Source organism: Amblyomma mixtum, chromosome 3 (genome assembly GCF_055824585.1).
Source record: "Amblyomma mixtum isolate Tamu chromosome 3, ASM5582458v1, whole genome shotgun sequence".
NCBI lineage: Eukaryota > Metazoa > Arthropoda > Arachnida > Ixodida > Ixodidae > Amblyomma > Amblyomma mixtum.
In genome coordinates, this window is record NC_143014.1 from 202,818,668 (window position 1) to 202,838,538 (window position 19,871).

The 19,871-nt window shown below is 46.5% G+C and overlaps 1 protein-coding gene across 1 annotated transcript; it reads left to right on the plus strand.

Annotated features, from left to right (window-relative positions):
• Positions 1-11,182: 11,182 nt before the first annotated feature.
• LOC149353324 (uncharacterized) lies at positions 11,183-17,777 on the plus strand. Its single transcript, XM_089582484.1, has 3 exons — positions 11,183-11,395; positions 12,135-12,317; positions 15,957-17,777. The coding sequence occupies exons 1-3, from the start codon at positions 11,329-11,331 to the stop codon at positions 16,175-16,177; spliced, it is 471 nt and encodes a 156-aa protein (XP_089438610.1). The 5' UTR covers positions 11,183-11,328; the 3' UTR covers positions 16,178-17,777.
• Positions 17,778-19,871: the final 2,094 nt, after the last annotated feature.

The window sequence follows — 19,871 nt, forward strand, 5'->3', positions numbered from 1 at the left end:
TCCGCCGAAGATATGGGCCCTCGTAGCGCACGCTCGGAACGTCACACTCGCTCACTGTCCAGAAGAATGTTCTCCGAACATTTGAGTCCAGGCAGCTCCCCTTCTTTTTCTGAATCGCCTCGCACATTCCGTCCGACAAAACACTTTTCGCTGCACACAACACCACTGCACAGCACCATATGCCGCAGCTGTCATAACTGGCGTTTCCAGGGGCAGCACTGATCTTCTTTCACAGACAAACATGAAACTAAGCACCCAAGCCTCTCCTTGCTAGTCCAAACTGGACGAAATAAATTTACCACAGTTACAAAGGAGCTCCCACTTCCAGCACAATCACGGCACAGACAAAAAAAATATAGATAACGAAAGGAAATCGGGCATGTTCTGCATCCTGTGTAAAAGTGTTACTTAATGACAGAAAGGCTTAACTAGCAACTCCGATATCTTAACACATAAGCACATAGCAATGTTATGAGCTGCAGCATTACACAGTCTTAACCAGTCCCCAACTCCGCTCTGTTTACGCCATTAGTCCGACTTAGCTTTCCGATTTCGAAGCGGATATCGGCGTTCATGAGTCGTACCAAGTAATTCTGTGACCCCTTGTCTGCTTTCAGACTCGCGAGGGCTCGTGGCAGGAGCCTCTCTTGGCGTTATCTGCGCGGCAACCTCGCGCGCTTCTTCCTCCAGCAATGCATGAAGTAAATCCGGTGGCATTCCTGCCGTAACCTCTGGCGCTTGCCGAACAAATGCAGGAGAGGGCGTTTCTTGCCAACAATCTGCGCGCTCCGCTTCACTTCGGTCACCATCAAAATCTGCGCTTTCCCCCTCCTCCTTTCGTGAATACTGAACCGGTGCCGACTTGAGGCGATTTGCGTGTATCCTTATCAAGCGGCGGTTCACGTCTCGGACCCTGAAGTTTACCGGAGAAAGCTTCTCGACAACCTCGCACGGTCCTCTCCATCTCGTCTGGAACTTACGAGCCAACCCGATCTGTCTTTGGCAGTTTTCGATGTAGACGCTGTCCCCCACATCAAACGGCGCGTCTCTAGCACCGCGATCGTGCACCTCCTTCCTGCGCTTCGCCGCTTTCTTTAAGGCCTCCTTTGCGATGTCCCTCGCCACTTGCACGATTCTAGCTCAACCTTATAGTCGTCCAGTGAAGCGTATGGGACACGACGGGGGCCCTCTGGCACTTCACTAGGCTGGTCCGGGTCTCGGCCGTAGAGAAGAAAGAATGGCGATTCGCCCGTGCTCTCGTGTGCTGCGGAATTGTAGGCAAACCTTGCATACGGGAGCCACAAGTCCCAGTCCCGCTGGTCGCGCGAAACAAAATGCGACAGGAACCCGGCCACGGTTTGGTTCAATCGCTCCACCGCGCCGTTGCAAGCCGGATGGTACGGTGTTGTCTGCTTCTTAGTGATCTTAAGCAGCTCGCAAACTCTCCTCATTAGCTGCGACACGAAGTTCGTTCCCCGATCTGTCAAGAGTTGCCTCGGAGATCCATGTCGGAGCACGATCTGTTCGACAAATGCTCTTGCAACCGTGTCTGCTTTCTGATCTGGGAGTGCTACCGCTTCCGCGTATTTTGATAGGTGATCGACAAATACTAAATGGTACCTGTTTCCAGAAGTGGTCGTGGGCAATGGGCCCATTATATCCATACCTGTCCGCTCGAAAGGAGCCGAAACCTCAGGGAACGGCTGAATTGGTGCTGGCCTGCGTCCCTTGGGTGTTTTTCTTTCGAGACAGGAATGACACTTCGCACAGTAATCTCTAACATCCTGTCGCATGCCACTCCAAAAGTACAAACGCTCGACGCGCCTGCGTGTCTTCGCTACGCCAAAATGACCGGCGCACGGCGCATCGTGGAACGCGCGAAGAACCCTTTCTGTCCACGACCGAGGTATGACGACTCTCTCCCAAGCGGTTTTCTCTGGTCTCCCTTTCCTGGTTGGCCTCGTGCGCCGACACAGGGTGCCGTCTTTGCCAATGAAATAACCTAGCTGTTCGGGGTGAGATGGTGCGCCCTCTAAGCTTTCGATTATTCGCTTCAGGTCAGGATCTTTGCACTGCTCTGTGCGTAATTCGGCGGGGTCGACTACGGGGACAAACTCATCTATAGCTGACACGGCAGCTGTACGGCTGAGCGCATCAGCATTCAGATGTGTCTTTCCTGACTTGTGCTCCACCTCAAAGCAGTATTCCTGCAGCTGTAGATTCCATCTAGCGAGTCGTGAGCTAGGGTCCCTGACACTCATCACCCATTTCAGAGGATGGCAGTCTGTGACTAGCTTGAATTGGCGGCCGTAAAGGTAGCATCTGAAGTGCTTTACTGCCCAGACAACGGCGAGGCACTCCCTTTCTGTAGCTCCGTACTTCTGCTCTGTGGGGCTCAGCTGTCGGCTAGCAAAAGCCACGGGATGTTCTTCGCCCTCGATAACCTCAGATAACACAGCACCAACTGCGAACTTTGACGCATCTGTGGCCAAAACGAAGGGCAAATTAAAATCCGGGTGGCGCAACAGCGGTGCACTCATTAGCTTCCTCTTCAGGGCCCCAAAAGCATCCTCCTCGTTTTTGCACCAGCGAAAGGCGACATTTTTGGCTGTTAAGGCAGTGAGCGGCTTATCGAGCTTGGCGAACTCCTCTATGTGCCTTCGGTAGTACCCGATCAGGCCGAGAAACTGCCGGACCTGGCGGACACTAGTCGGGGATGGAAAATCCGAGACACACCTTAGTTTCTCAGGGTCCGGTCGCACGCCGTCAGCTGAAACAACGTGCCCGAGGTATTTCACCTCGTTTTTGAGGAATTGGCACTTAGAAGGCTTCAGCTTGAGACCAGCTCCTCTTAGTCGCACCAAAACCTGCTCAATATCGCGCAAGTGGTTCTCAAAACTGTCACTGTATATGATTATGTCATCCATATACACGAAGCACAGCTTCCCCAGAAGACCCGCCAGGATAACATCAGCGGTTCTCTGCCAGACAGCAGGGCTGTTGACCAGACCCATCGGCATTCTTTTCCATTCATAGTGCCCTGAGGGCGTGTTGAATGCCGTTTTCTCAGCATCTGCCGGATCCATTGCTATCTGCCAGAATCCCGCCGCCATGTCCACTACCGTGAAGTACCTGGCAGAGCCCAGCTGAGAAAGCGTCTCCTGTATATTGGGAATGGGGTATGGATCGATGCGAGTTACGGCATTTAGTTTGCGGTCCACCACCAATCGATACGAGCCATCTGGCTTTTCCACCAATAGTGCCGGTGCTCCCCATGGTGACTTTGAGTGTTCGACAATGCCGCGATCAATAAGGTCCTGCACCTGCCGCTCCATCTCCTCACGTTGGGAGTAAGGAATCCTGTACGCACGTTGGTAAACGGGCGATGAAGTGCCGGTTTCTATCCTGTGCTTTATAACGCCACAGCAGCCCAAATCCAGGTTGGACGCGGCGAATACCTCTGAGTAGTCGTTCAGCAAACCAGCCAGAGCCTCCCTCTCCCTGGATTTTACGTGGGAAAGATCGAACAACGCATTTAGAGGAGCCGAAGGACTAGCATGCTTCACAGTTGCGAGTACCGTATCGGTGGGCTCACGTTTCTCTATCGCAGAGGTGAAGAAAGCCAATGTTTTGTTCTTGGGAAGGCTGAGTGGCTGCTGGCTACAGTTAACCACCCGTAGGGGCACTCTGTGGGCGTCATTAACAGTCACGAGGCACGCGGCTGCCTTCAGGCCATTACTAAGAGAGTCGACCGGTTCAAGCACTCCCACGGCGCCGCTCTCTACATCTGCAGGCACATAAGCGTACAAAATGTGCTCCGACCACGGAAGGACGACCGCCTCATCGACCAGCTTCACGGCAACCCGCGAATATACTTTCTCTAATGATCCCACTGTTCGACGGGTGTCAATATCGGTACTGCGAATCTCAGCCCTGCTCCTGTTCAAAAACGGAACTTTTGAGCCCCCCGCATTAACTTCTTCCTCAGAGAATGAGACTACTACCTTCCCTTTTCTCCAAAAATCCTGCCCTAATATACCTGACACTCCGTTTGGCAGAGACACCGTGTCCGGGCATACGTAGCAGGGGTGTTCCAATGCAATTCCGCCGAGAGTGAAGTGTAACTGGTAGAGCCCACTTATGCCAAGAGGATCCCCGTTATGCCTACAAATTGGTTGCCATACCACCAGACGCTTCCAACACCTCGCGGTTCCCTTTCCTTCGAAGCGTGTTAAAGCTGCTTTCCTTAAGCAAGGTCACCTTTGACCCCGTGTCTATCAACAATTCCATGCAACAACCGTTTAACTTGCAACGCACAACAGGGCATGCCTCGTCGGCCACACAAAACACCACCACCTCATTACCCACTGCTCCCTCCCCACACTCATCAGGATGGGGAGGACAACCTAGTTTTTTGTCCCTGTATCTGGAGCCTCGCTGTAGGCTTGCTTAGGGCGTGTCTCGCCTGCTTCTCTTTGTGGCTCCCCACGGCGCACGTTTGGGCAGAACCTTGCGATGTGTCCGCGACCCTGGCACGCGAAGCACACGATTTCTTCAAAATCTCGCATACCGCGCCTGTAGCTTTGTGGCGGTCTCCGGTTTCCAGCGAATGGGCGCCGTTGAGCGCCCGCTTCAACCTGGCGTTCCACCTGCTGAGATAGCAGCTGCTCTAAGCGATCTAACCGCTCTGTCAAGAGAGCAACCTCAGGGTTGGGCACCGCTCTCTCTATGACGCGTACTCTCGCTGCGGCCGCCGTTAGCGCCTCATTTCGTTCCTCATCCAATGCGGCCGCCACGGCTTGGTCGAAATTGCTCGGCTTGCGCGAGAGCACGAACCGGCGCACGGGGTCTTGCAGACCAGCCACAAACAAAGCGGTCATTTCCTCTTTAAGTAGATCCTGCGCGTATTTCTTCTTTAGCTGGTCTCCTTCCTCCTCCCTACTCAGCGTATCGCGCGCTAGGCGCTGAAGCCGCGACGCAAACGTTCGCACGTCCTCCCCTACCATCTGTCCGGCGTCACGGAACCTCTGTACCCGCACATGACGTGGTTCAGTGTCGAAATGCTCGAACGCGAGCTTCTTAAATTCCGCAAATGATTTTGTGGATTTTACTTTTTCGTCTCGCCAAGCAAAATCATGAGCAGCTCCTGCCATCTTACACCTCGCCATTCCCAGCATTTGAGCATCGGACCATCCCCCCATTTTCCCAATCTCTTCTAGCATGGAAAAGAAATCGCAGATTGGAACCCCTGTCTTATCCCCCGTAAACGTCGGAATGACGCTTCCTAATGCCAGCATGCTTGCTCCGAGCGACGGCTGTGGAGTGGGAGCTCCGTCAGTTACAGACATTTTTTCCGCTCCAGCCCTCCGGTGCCTCAAGCCTCTCAAATGGGGGTCAAAGTCCCACAATCAGTTCCGTGATTTCCCTTCCATTACAATTTTGAAGTCATGAATGTCGCAGCATTCAGAGGACATTTGCTTTTTAGACCCCACTTCTGACACCAGTGTGACGACCCCACATAATGCGCAGGTCCACACGGGACGGAGAGGCAAGAAGACACCGTATGGCTCAGTTTAAACAAAGTGATGTATTCAATAATTACACATTGTACATCAGAGGCTGGGGCGTCCGAGCTTACGTGGCGACGCCTTCATGGGGGCGATGGAGGGGCTCCGGAGTTGCCATCCGTCGGTGGCTGGCAGAAACCGCGCGCCGTCCGGCTTCGGCGCTCAATGACCCTTTTTGTGTACGATGTCGTCCTGAGCGTCGTTTTCGTCCGCACTGGCCAGCTATATCTGCTCCGCCGGCCACGCCCGATCTCCTGTCTTCCAGGCTGGATTGTTTCCTTCTTCCTCCTTTCCACGGCGGCGCCTGCGGCACCTCCGACCTCCCTCGTTGGGATGTCGTTTGTCTCCCGCCGGCAAGCTTTCTTCTCTTGTCGGGTTGTCAGCCTCCCCTGCCAACCTCCCTCGTTGGGATGTCGTTTGTCTCCCGTCGGCAGCTTTCTTCTCTCGTCGGGTTGTCAGCCTCTCCTGTGTCCTTGTACGGCCAGGCAGCCTAATTGGGCTGGCTTTCCCTCCCGCCGGCGTCTTTGTACCATTGTACCCCTTCAGTGGCTTTGCCGCCGCTGGGGGCTCCGTCAACGCGGCGCCGTCGAACGCGGACCGTTTAAGGGGAGACAAGGGAGTAGGACGGAACGAGCTGCGTCCTTTGCCGGGGTGCCTCCGGGGTTCAGCACAGGGAAGATTCCGCCGAAGATATGGGCCCTCGTAGCGCACGCTCGGAACGTCACAATATGTTTGTACTAGTGATTGTGAAATCCTCTGTATCGTCTCTTAGCTGTATAAACTTTGTTTTGTTTGTGAACCTTTGGCTCCGACCCATTCTCTGGCTTGCGACCAGCGAAAGCTGGGCACCGAACGCCCAAAAACCTCTTCTCACTTGGTAGCTGGTCTCCGCTGAACTTGCCACGCTGAGTCGAGGGCATCTCCTTCGAGTCCGAGACCGCTACCCCCACACGCTCTAAGGGTGTCTGGGAGCTTCCCACGTAAAAGTGCGCGAAGTGTGGGTGACACATGGCGTAGGTACGGATATTGCTTTCGCAATTACCGGGCTTAACCAAGCTAAGCCACAGCGAATATTTTTGACCCTCAAGCTCTCTTTGAATATTAAAGTTTTTGACCACCACCACCACCCTAAAGACCAAGAATTCTCGAAAGGTGAGGGCAAGGGCTCTTGCCTACACACAGATTTTGAGATTAAGGGGTGCCGTAAGTTCTCCACTACACGACTCAAACAAATCCCGTTCTCTGGTTACTTTTGGCAAAGGGAGTGCATACCTTCTTCCAAATACCACACTGCTCCTGCGCGCGCTTACTTATGATACTGACCGCGATCAGCGAAAGATAAGGGCAGGCCATTCCGTGAAGGGACCATGGCTCCGATGTTCACTAGCACCTGCCACCTGCCGTAGGGGCTTGAAGCGCTCCATACCCTTGCATCGGCGTTTCTCTGTGGCAGTTGACTGTCAAGCGCTTCCTAATTTCGGCCAGTTTCCATATGTTGTGTGGTGACTGCGGGCGTACAGGGCTTCCTTACTTTCACGGTACCGTACCGGTGATAAATTGGTTTTATTCGCTTTCGTAAGGATCATGTTTTATATAACCGCCTGCCTTTTAGTATGGTGTGCAATACTAGCTGTTCTTTTGTAGTATTGCCACTACACATTTTCTATTTTGCAGGCATACTTTGTTCTATGCAATATGAAATATTTCTGTTGCGCTCATTGGTTTTGACGATTCCTCTGCTCAGTATTACGCATACGCTCTGTAATTGTACAATGCATGACTTCTGTATTTGGCGTGTTAATGTGGTTGCGCATTTATTTTTATGATGTGCATATATTTGTGTGGCTTTCCAAGCGTAGGGTGCCGCTAGCCGAATTTTATTACTTGAACTTTAAAGAAAATTTTGTATGCGGGAGGCCGAGGCCTCGTCAGTCGTTCCAACGCCTTTAGCTTCGGCCCCCCTTAGACGTGTTTAAGAAACGCAAAAAAAATTTATTCCCTGTATACTGATTAGCAATCACACTAGGGCCTGACACACGAGACCCAGTACAAGACCCCGTATATCCCGGTTCACTTTCTGGTTCCATGCTGCTTACGTTGCTTATACGCCGCAAGGCCGAGAAGGCAACACTGAAGGTGGATGAGTTAGGTTCTCGTGACTGAGTTCTGGCGCAGATTATTGTTGGAATCGGTGTGGCGCAACAATTCACCAAGTCGAGCATTGTATTCTCGTAATGTACGGCTGGCGACTGGCGTTGGTTGTCTACGTATTAAAACTGCATGTTCTCGGCAGAAAAAAATAACAACAGCAAACCGCTCAATTGGCCCCGTGGCCTCGAGTCAGGCGATTCTCTAACTGCCACCCTATTTGCTCGTAAGTCCGCTTTATTCTCAGACGACGATGAGCCCGAGTACGTTGACGCTCTGTACACGGAAGCGTTTAAATATCGGTTCTTGTTAGGAAACGGCTCCTCAGGGAGGTGGGCCGGCGGTGGAACCGCGAATGTGATTATGAGAAGTGGGCTATGGACAATCACTTCACCGGCAACCTCTGCGACTACCTCAGCGAGACTGGTCTTCACTCTTTCTTTTAACTTCATATCGCCTGCATCCCCCCCCCCCTTTCTCGGTCCATGCGTCATGGCACACTTCTCGAATAAAAAAAATATATCAAAGTTCCGGTTTCCCAAGTCAAATTTCTTGGCGGAAGGACCCCTTAAATTTGCAACGGAAGCAAGTGATGAACTGGAGCTCAGACTTCAAATCAGCTCGTAGCGTTCATGGCCGCTTTATTGACGCCGGTTCGATCAGCCGCCACATGATGACAGCTTATGGACTCGTGTTTTTTTTTTATTTGCCTTGTGATGCGTGCTTATTATAGACTTACATCCAGCAGCCCTTTTGTTTCCTTGCTCACAAGTTTTCTTTTTATCTCTTTCAGTATGGCAAAGAAATTTAAGGCGTTTAGAGGTATTCTCCACAAAACAAACGAACCGAACGAAGGCAATGTTACTGTTCCAGACATGGTTTGCACGAATACCACGCTGACCTCTTTTTCTAGTAAACACTGTGTAAAACATAGAAGGTCGACATACCCTCGCGATCCAAGAAGTTACGTTGGCAGCCCCATAACTAAACGCGATATACTGTGCCAGTTAAGCTTAGCACCTCTGATTTCGATATCGGCTACTGCAAAGCCGTTACCCAGCTTAGTGTCGAGCCTCTCTCTGCTCAGTGAAGGCATAACAAGCGACGCCAAGGTTACGCGCGACATCCCCCCCCCCTTTCCTGAGGAAAAAAAAAAACCTTTGTCAGTTTCAAATTCTGTTCTGCTCTCTCAGTATAAAGAGCGATCTATATTCAGGCAGCTTTTTTTACCTATCATTAGGCTGCTTAATGACGGGATAGGTGCGCTTTCAAATCATTATTCTAATATTATGGCAATAGGCAAAATTTCTCTCGAAATTGAATTACACCACTATAATTGATATTTTCAAAACGTAGTTAAACTGCACTAAAAATTGACTACTCTCAAAAGTAATTACACCGCATTACAATGAAATTTGGACACTAATATAATATTTGCAAGTTACTTTCCTGCTCGCGCCTTACCTTAAAGCATTTTTATGTGTTGTATTAGCGCATGGGTAGACCGGAAAAAGGATGGAAAGGAGGCCGACTTTAAAATTGGAGCTTCAATTTTGAAAGCTCCAATTAGAATTGGACCTCTCCACTGGATGACCTTCCAATAGGAGCTTCCTGTTAATTGCAATTACAGCTTCAAATTGGTTCCAATTGGAGCTTCTAATCGGAAAACCTAATTGGAAGCCAATGATTCCCATGACTGAGATCTGCGTATTGCTCTGTGCAAGAACAGAACAGCGATATAATGAGGTTCTTGGAAAAAAGATCTTAGCAGCAGAATCTGCTGAAGTGTTTTCATCAATTCCACGATCTTTGCGGTGGTTATTAAATACAATAACTTCCCTCAACAGACCAGCGCCACGGCTTCAGGAGGCGGGTACAATGAATGGTGTAGGTATATAAGCCCGAAGAAAAAAAAAAGGTATACTTTAGTGGACGTATATATATTTAGCACTCTGTGTCACCTTTTCAGGCGTTTAATATTCCTATGGTTTATGTGTCATGCATGTTTGCCTTTGGCCCACTTCGATACTACTTCAGTAGAGAGCCAACAGTTAATCAACAGTTCTTATATGCTGAAACTGGTTCCACTTAATTGTGTGTATTTGGAACCAACAGAATCAAATTGGTTTCAATTGGTTTCAATAGCATACATTTGGAACCAATTGGAATGTTACTGGACATTCTAATTGCTGGCTGCTAGTGGTTCAGCCTAGCAGCAGCCGCAATGAAAACCACAGCCGGCCAGACGTTGAACACCTCTATCAGCCGTCGCTACCATCACTTCATTTGCGTTTGCTCCACAAACCTCTCACAAACCACAAACCTCTCAGAGACGTCTAGCTAGACGTCTCTGAGAGGTTTGTGGTTTGCTGGGAAGCTTGGTGCGGCAGCTGTCACCGCCGAGCAACCGTCACGACTGATGAGTAGAGACTTTATGCAGCCTAGCGTCCTGGTACGTTACTGAGGAAACCGCGCTAAGTGGTACAGAAAGACGTGAACAATGACGGACTAAGGTTCACGTCTTTCTGTACCATGCACTTAGCGCGATTTCCTCGATATGAAACACCAACTAGTCCCCGCTCTTGCCTTGGTACGTTGATGAAGCAAGCCCGCCGAGCGGTGCGTTTTGCGAACGCGGAGGCTCGTGCAACATTAGCAAGCCGCAGGTGTTTTCGCGGCATGAACTTCGTTCAGGGAGTACTTAGAGGGGCATTTGGAGTACTTAGAGGGGCACTTGGAGTTCCTCTGCTGCTCCGAACATGCAAATCGAGACACGTCAGAAAGGAAACCTCAAAGCGCGTAGCCAGGCATAGCCGCGAAGCGCCGAAGCGTACAAAAACTCAGCTGGCCGTCAACTTTTAAGTTGTCTTTTTTTTCGTCTGTTTCGTGTGATAAAAGTGCACTAGCAGTTTCAAAGCAAAACTTATATACTTTAACATCGATCAAACGCATAACCTTCAGGCACATTTGTTAGCCCCAGAAATCTGTCATGAGGACTTCGTCATCGCGCTCTTGTACCTGCGAAATTGGCCTGTGGCGGCAATACCTGTATTTTAGTTGTTGCTCTTTTCTACCTTACAAGAGCTTTGTTTTCAGTAATAGTGGTCTTTTTGTGGTTAGGAGCTTGTATTTTATCGATACAAGCCAACCTCAATTTCTCCTGGTCGTCAGCAGAAAATAAAATCTTAGCCCAGGTGCTGGTACACCGCAGTTTCCAGGGCAATTTGTAAGTTTGTGCGTCATCGTTACAAAGTAATCGTGATCTCTGGAACCGAGTATCAGCTAAAAATTTAAATTCCTTTCTGCTGCAGCGCGGCTCTAGACAGACGTTCGCACGTGCTGCGGTTCGAGGCGAACCGGCGAAGCCTAGGGCTCCTGGATGCTCGCTCCACCGAGGCACCCTAGCGAAGCCAGACAGGCCGCGCCGTCTCTTGGCTGGTATGGAAAACGCAATGGCACCCAGCCAATCTGACGCATTTCAAAGCTAGTCGGGCCACTGCGCGTCGAGTTGGCGTCGTGCAGCAGGTGGTTGTGCGAGACGCCAACGTTCGTTTCGGAAGTGGTGAACAGATTTTATTTGAAGTGTGGTTCTAGGATCTGACCACAAAAAGCAATGAAGAGTTTAGAGCCTCGAAGTGTAATCACAAGGACATGCGTCTTCCTAGCCTGCTTCTACCAAGGTAAACGCTGTCACGCAGAATGAGTTTGTTTTGAGTTTCCAACATGGCTACTCCCGTATGAAAATATGTCATATACAGTTGAACTAGGTGTGACCGCATAAGAATGTGTGAATGCTGCTCTTGACGAAGTGTGAACGGCGTTACGCTCGAAATACGTGCTTTTTCTGTACAGAGGTCTGGTCGTTCGAGGGAGCTCAACGGTTTTTTTTCTCTCTCTCGTAACGGAAGAATGTCCACTGGGAGTGGTTTCGCGATGTAAGCCGAGCACAAAGCATCCGCCGCGCGTTGCATGCTTTCTGTCAGCCAGCTTCAGCAAAGCTGCAGCTCTGTGTTTGGATGACTAGGCAATGAGTAATTTCCATTCAACATGCTACAGCTGATAGTATGTCGTGTGCTTTATATGCTGTGTGGGTCAGTGGATTCCTTTGGTTTGTTACTAGCTGATTCAGTGTAGTCTAGTTGAATGTTAGAAAGCTCAGTTGGTATCATTTGTTACGAACTGTGCTTTCAGCTGACTTTTGTACATTCCCGTCCCGATTAGGTTTTCTTTTTCTGACTGTGTGAGTGCTGGAAGGAGGATGTTAATATCCTGCACCAATTCGTGATAGCCAGGAACCTAATGGAAAATTGGCATAGAAGGATACAGTATACCTCATGCACAGTGTTTTCAAAGTTTTTAACAAAAACGCTTTGTAATTAAAATGAATTACCTTTTATTTTTTGTGGTAACCTTTCTCAGTACTGGCCATAAAGTGCTACCAGTGCAGCAGCAGTGAGGACCCCAAGGGAGAGGACCATTGTGGAGCATATGCCCATTATGACAAGACCAAGAACACAGCTGTTGAGTGCTTGGGGGAGGAGGCCAAGGCCCTGGGCACCTTCTGCTACAAGCGTATCATGCAAGGGCCAAGGGGCTTTATTTGTGAGTTGCTTTTCGCACATATGTATTTTTTTTTAAGAGAACGACAATGTATGGGTTCACTAACCATACAGTTAAAGTGCCAGAATGGATGCAGATGGAAAACCTAGCAGCTACCCATAGCAGTGAGCTAGGCCTTGGCATCCAATAGGTGTAATAACTTTCAAATAAGACTGGGCTAAAGCCTATGATCACTGCTGATTCTCATTTTCATTTTTGGCATGTCATGGTATATGAAGTAGGAAAAGTTGAAAAACCAACTTTCAAGAGGTTGGACGAGTTTTGCCAGATGAAGTTTTGAAAATCCTTGGTTACGGAAGTGAGGTTATTCTCTCACTCATACAAGAAATGTTGGTGTAAGCCCATATGCTAAAGATGGGTTATGGCATTGTGTAATATTTGAAGGGTATGAATCAGACTCAACCCAGCAGATATCTGTGTCCATTTGTGTGTGGCCTGCAGTAGAAAACAAACTGAAAAGCGGGTTTGGCACGAGTACTACATTGTTCCAATAGCGATTCAATGGAGGGAGTGCTGTGCCACTTCTGCCAAAGTGCACCATTGAACCAAACCTGGTGCACGTTGCTCTGTCTCTCTTTGCGTGCATGTGTGTGGGGCAAGGAAGCCAATAGTCAGGGGAAACCAAGAAGAGCATAGGGGAATGTTTCGCTCTTCCTTTTTTTTAATTTGTGGTGTTCATCAATAGGAAACTAGGTGTAGTTATTTCTTGCTGAAAGATAGTCGATTGGAAAGGAGAAGAAAATACACACACATAGACATATATATATATATGGATGTATTCAGATAAGAATGGTAATAGAGATCCCATGACCATTTTTGTGTTTTCAATAAAATTTTTATGTATGGTGGGCAAATGGTCGACACAAGGGAATCATACTTAGTTTTGCAACAAACACTTTCTTGGAAAAAAATCGTATATCACACTAGGTGGAAAAACTTCATTTTGACAATTTTGCACAACCACTAGTTTGGAGCCCTGCAGAAAGTAAAATAAAATTTTGTGGAACCCAATTATTTTTTAAGTAATTGTATGTCAACTTTCCTGTAGGAAGCAGTGCAAAAATATCTTTTGACTCCTACAATTTTGCAGCAAAAAAAATCCCAAACTTTGCTGAAAAAAAATAAGGCATTCCAATAAGGGCAGTTTTTAGGACAATACTGGGAAAAGAAGGGGCAAGAACCTGAAGCTTGCATTTTTTTTTTTAGTATTAATCCACTCTTTTATTATTGCCGGACAAAATTTGTACTTCTACAATTGGCAGATGGTTTTAATTAGCCATTGAAATGATTTAGAATTTGGAAACACCCTCTCTGATTTTCTTTAAGATTTCCCTCGAACACCATAAAGTAGCTGGTAATTCTAGATCAAGAATAAAGTGTTGCATTACTATATTGTTTTAAACTATAAAATTAAAGGCCTAACACGGACCATATTTTGTTCGGTTACCATTGCTGGATGTTTTGTATTAAAAAGGGCAACGGTCGAAAGTTCTACTTCAAACTGAACGCATGTTGTTGCGTTTTACTTAGCACAATGGCAGGGTCTCAGAAAATAGCTTTGAAGCATTGTTTTGCTTGCCAGTTCACTTTTGATTCCATTAAACAATGATATAAGTCCTGTATTTATCATAATCTCTCCAGATCTCACTAATGGCAGTGAAGACAAATATTCCAACCTTCCTAACTTGAGTCTTCTAATGTTATTTTATTCTTTAGTTATCATGACTATTGTTATCATTGTGTTTATTTATTTATTTTTTAATGAATTTTACACAACTGCCGATTGCCCATCGAAATCGTTATTCTTGCATTTTCCTGCATGGGGTGAACCACTGTAATGAAGTGAAATTCACAGCGTAGCATGTGGGAAAGCTGCCAAAGTTGTAACATAACAGCCAAGTTTTTACTGCGTGGGTTCCCATAGGAGCTCGTCTTTCGAAAACATGGCAGCCGGGAAAACGCAGCACCCGGAAAACATAACAGCGGGGTTCTGGTGTATATTGTTACTGATGTGACACTCTCATATGGTCAGAGCTGGTGTGTTACAGCTATTACTGTCATTGCCCTGGGACAGGGTGAAAGTATGGACGTTTCATTCATAGCACCTTATAAATCAGTGTGTAAATTTTACTTGCCCCTCATGACACTGCCAGAATATTTCTAGAAAGTAATTTAAACTCAATAATGGCTCCTCAATAAATGTTGCAGTTTTGGAATTCATAGTAACTAAATTTTTATGTAGAGCTGCTGTTGAGCTGCTGTTTTGTGCTTTCAGGACAGGAATAGTGTTCCAGGAGTGTGAATGGGAAGCTTGGTGGTGGTACATGAAATTTTAAAAACAAAAACCATGTAAGGGACAAGACTCCGGAAAGATATTGACAGGACAAGCGTGGACTTGCACGGGACCACCTCTGTTAGGCATATATGCCAAGGTCAAAAAAAGCTCTTTTGCCACATGATTCCTGTCACTCGAAGCTTGTTAAAAGGAGAATTGCTTCTTCTTGCCCGAAGTCATCACTTGTTAAGTCTTGTTCTTACATGGGGCAAAGCAGTTTTACCACTGAAGTGGGTCGCCTTCATTCCTCTGGATTTCCCCCTGCACTTCTGGTGTTGCTAAGTATCATTTGAGGACCTTGTGCCCCAATACGGCTGCTCATGAGCGGCGGAAGTTTGAAGTTCTGCCCTATGTCCGTAAGAAAGATCTCACTTGGCCTGAAGAGGGTGGGGGAGATTTGGTGTGGATGTTCTTTTCCGTACCCTGCAAGCAGTTCTGTCTGTGCCTACTAACCAACAAAGATACACCAAGGAAAGCAGGCTGTGGCACCAACCACAGTATCAAGTCTTGCCTTGCAGGATGGAAGTGATATACGAGATCCCCCTTAGTTGAGGACTCGGTTTATGTGGTACAAATGGGATGCTGCATTAATAAGCGTCTACAAGAGCACAGCAACTCTTTGGGTTCGCATTGCGGGCAGCATTTGCCAAAACATTTTAAATCCTGTGACAGAAAATGTGCACCACTTTTCAAGCATACCAAGATAATCAGCAGTGCGAAAGACAAAAAGGCACATGAAATTTCCGAAGGCTTGTAGGTAGAAAGATACGGCCCTGAAAAGTGTGTCAGCGAGGTTTTGATTCACTTGTGCCAGAAGGAACTCAAGTTTCTTGGGTTGATAAGACCATGAGTGGTTCGCATGAGTGTGCATTGTTGTTTATGAAGGAAAGAGGCGTTGCTTTAATCTACTATTGCAAGTCCGCCCTCCGCCCTCGTCCTGTCTACTTCTTCCTAGAGTCTTGTCCTATATGTGGTGTTTGTTCGAAATTTCAAGGAGCTGTGTTGTGGTAATTAGTTGCCTGTAACAATACCTGTAAAAGCTTGTGTTCAGCTTGGAGTGAAAGTCTGTTATGTTCTTTATGATTCTGTAAAAGCTTCTCAGGGGTATATGGGAATGGGGAGCTTACATGTATAGGCTTCTAAGAATGCAGTGTTGTTGCAAAAGTTTGCCACTGTATTCTGTAACTGCCTGGGGAGAGACCTGGCTGCTTCCGGGCATGTTTCTCATCTTTCTTGGGAAACTATAGTTGAAGTAAACTTTTACAAAAGAGCACTGTTCCTTGTAGGGGATGGCCGATGGAGAAGCGTGGAGCGGCGCTGTGCTCAGATCTCGGAACGAGGTGTCAACTGGGGCTGTGACTGGGGCTACCATAAAAATGGCGTCTACTGGGAAGAATGCTACTGTGCTGAGGACAGCTGCAATGGTGCAGACCAGCTTCGGGTGCTGCACGCTCTCCTGGTGCTGTGTGGAAGCCTTACACTGCTCAGACACCTCGATTTCTTCTGACCTGTGATAACTTGATGCTAACATTTGACGTTTCACTGCTTAATGTGCCCGGTGTTAGGCGAAAACTGTAAAAAGATGAGAGCAGAGATGAAGGATTTTATGGGGAAGAGTCTGCTTACATTCATTACTTTAAATTAACTATATTTTGCGAATTTGGCACGGTTTAAGAATATTTTGTAGGCGCTAGTTTTCAGAGTCTACACAGGGAGTAATGTGGCTCAGTGCTTTTTCACAGTACAGCACTTGCGTGGCAGTGACTGTGGCAGGCTGCTGTACCTGAAAAAGGACATCCTTGGAAGTAATTCAGACACTGGCACCTGCTGAATTCCCCAGCCTCAGCTAGGATCTAGACATCCATTCTAATGCACAATTCTGCACAGAAAATGCCATCATAAGCTCTGGCAGCCTTTTTGCTCATTGCTGGTTTCCCGAGATTCAATGGAGGGGATCAAAAGAATTTTTTGCGCAGTTGTCAACTGACATTTTGCCTAAATTATTCATGGTGCCAATTTTTCGCACCCTGTTAGCGATTCATAAAAAACAAACATTTTGTTGTTTACAGTACGTTATTGAGACAGCATACTGTGCATCTGCACTGGTTTGCCCAGCTTGGCTGAAATTTGAGGCCCTTCTATTTAGCATATATACAGTCACGACCGAAATGATGTGGAGCAAACTTCAGCGATTTAACTAATATTGTGTGTTACCTTGGAAAAATGTGGGGGTGTTTAATACTTACCGAAGTAAATGCCAGTTGTGCATTCGCACATAAGTGCAACAAATCTGTTTCCTCAGTGCTGTTTGGCATACTGTGGCTAAAGGTGCCCTAGCGCCACAAAAATCGATTATCATATTTTCTGTACGGAACACTAGGGAATAGTTCAAAACGCTGAAACATGCTTCGTGGTATTCTGGCTGTGACTTACACTATATATGCGATTCTATATATGTGACTTACACTATATATGCGATTCTGCACTTTTCAGCTAGTTATTGATGACAGTGTGTTGCAGGAGAGCTTGGTACTTCATATTTGCTGAAATGAAGTAACACGTAGTGCATATACTTGCGATGGTGAATGTATACTTTTGGCTGGCTTGAAGGCTTTATGGAAAAAGCTCATTAGGGCTGTTTGTTATTCAGACTCTTTTGTACTTCTGTATTGCATGTGTTTTGTCTTGATCTGAAATCTCAAGCTTTTGAAGGCTTTCAAGTTCCGATGGGTGCTGCAAGTCGTTTGTGCGTTAGCAAATCCTATTGGTTTTGCTTGAAAAATCCAAGTTTAAGGCATGCATTATTTCACTCATTCAAGAGGGACCACATTGTAGAGATCTTTATCATTATGTATGACCATTGCCTGATGCTGACCGGCGCTTTGCCTGCTTTTTTACTTTTTTTTATTTTTCTCATTGTACTCTAGGCTCATGTATTTGGCATTTGAAGTCTGCTTAAGGTATGTCACCACCTTCAAGAAAAACTTCACAATTTTAGTCCAAAAGTTAAAATTCTATTTTTGAATTATAAAGCAGGGTATTTGGAACCTTTAACATAATAAAATTAATAGAACTGTAAAAAAAAATTATATTGTAATGGGAACGACCGGCAGCCGTCCATGCAGTGCTACGAAGAGGTGAACAAAGTGTGGTGCTGGCTCCTGAGTGATTCCTGGGTGCGTGCCTGCCGTGACGCGTCTTCCATCAACGGCCTCCGACCTGAGCTTCGAAGACGCACCTGTACACTTGGTGGAGGTGCTTCGATCCCCGTCCCAGTGCTCAACCTGGAACTTAGGAGTGGAACATTACCCCGCACCTCCACCAAGTGTACGGGTGCATCTTCGAAGCTCAGGTCGGAGGCCGTTGATGGAAGACTCGTCACGGCAGGCATGCACCCAGGAGTCACTCAGGAGCCAGCATAGCATTTTGTTCACCTCTTCGTCGCACCGCGTGAACGGCTGCCGGTCATTCCCATTAATATATAAATAAAAATTTGCCAAAATATGGGTGTTGCGCCAACAGTTTTGACTACATCAAAAATATTAAGTAGCACTAAATGTTTTCAAAAGCTTTTATAACACACTTAGCCAAATTATAATTACGTAATAAGTATATGAAGCTGTATTTATGATGAGATAGCATATGCTGTGAAATCAGAAACTTTCAGTTTCGGTTTCGGATGCGGCCAGGAGTGGTTGTAAAAAATGCCATAACTTTTGAACGGCTTACGATAACAACTCAATTCTTTCTGCTAAATATTCTTGAATGCACAGGGAGACTAGAAATGCTAAACGCAAATTTTTTTTTCCAAAAAATTCGTTTTTGAAGGTGGTGACATACCTTAACTGCCGTCGTTCTTTTGCTGGTTTTGACATATTAGGTAAACTTTGTTACATGAAGGCATCTCTCCTTGATATTGTTTTGTATGCATGGTTAGTGGTTATGTACACCAGTGCATGGTGTATTATGAAACCTTTGCTGATCTTTGCACTGAAATAACCTTGGTGTTTTTGATTCATGTTCAGTGATAACTGTGGTATCCTCATTCTATGGTTTATGCTTTTGAAAGCCTGCTCTATAGTTTGTGCTATATGGAGTACTTTCCAATTCAGGGAAATGTATATACTTGTCACAGGATTCTATTTTTGACATGCCATGGGGCAGAGTTTGGTAGCAGAATTCACTAACTCGTTTACAAAGACGCTTGTGCTTGTTAAAGTTTTTTATGCCAGATATTTCTTTCCATTAGCAATGTTTCATTTGGAAGTGAAATGTATAAGAAGCTTATTTCAAACTAGCCCCCATTTATCTATGACACTGTTTCTAAGGCTGCTGCACAGAGCACAAATGTTTGAGAAGACCTTGTTGTGCTATAGTGAAGATTTATCCGTCCATTTTACATTTACAGTGACAGACGTGCTCATATAGTTTTCTAAGTCTGTTCTGTCGCTGACTTCAAAGTGTGATTGGTGTGTGTGTGTGTTTCATTGTAAGCTGTATATACAAGCTCACAGAGGACAAGTAGTGATCACACCCTGGCGCATGTAAACTTTGCCTATGAACTAATTTTAGCCAGTTCAGTTTGTTCTGGTATAGTTCCGATGGGTACTGCAAGTCTTTTGTGTATTAGCAAATCCTTTTGATTCTGCTGAATAAATTTAATTAGTTTTTTTTTTTCTTTCATGTGATCAGACATGATAATTACACGCTGACAGCAGTGTTGGAAAAACCGCATGTTCAAGTATAAGTAGTCTTACTTTTAGTGCAGAGTGATGGTCACGGGAGTGGTGTTGCACCACAGCGAATGAAACCAGCCTAATGGGCATACAGAATGGCCTTTTTAGATGTGACATGAGTTTGTTTGTTGGCAGCTGAATTTGGGTCTGAATTTGGAGAGCTAATTTGTGTTGACTTTTGTATAATGTTTGTGTATTGTAACCTTGTCGCATATGATATAATTTTAATCGCCAGCTCCAGACTCCAAGGGGCATGATGAAGTAGCCTTTCTTTAAATTGCTTGTTGTGGATTCAGAGTCATGAGTAGTATTAATTTTCCAGGGGAAGTGCTGCATTTCTCTTTACCCATACCTTTGTTAGGTGAGTGGTCGTGTAGGGTTGTAGTAATACCTTGCCCCAATATATTGAATCTCTAGATGCATTTTGAATCTCATTTTTATGTGCACTTCTGGAATATTGCAGCT

Bases quoted from the DNA above. Each gene is read 5' to 3' on its own strand.
- LOC149353324 (XM_089582484.1), top strand. From the start codon at position 11,329: ATGAAGAGTTTAGAGCCTCGAAGTGTAATCACAAGGACATGCGTCTTC. The intron at 11,396-12,134 runs GTAAACGCTGTC...AACCTTTCTCAG, and splicing joins CCTAGCCTGCTTCTACCAAG to TACTGGCCATAAAGTGCTAC. The intron at 12,318-15,956 runs GTGAGTTGCTTT...TGTTCCTTGTAG, and splicing joins AGGGCCAAGGGGCTTTATTT to GGGATGGCCGATGGAGAAGC.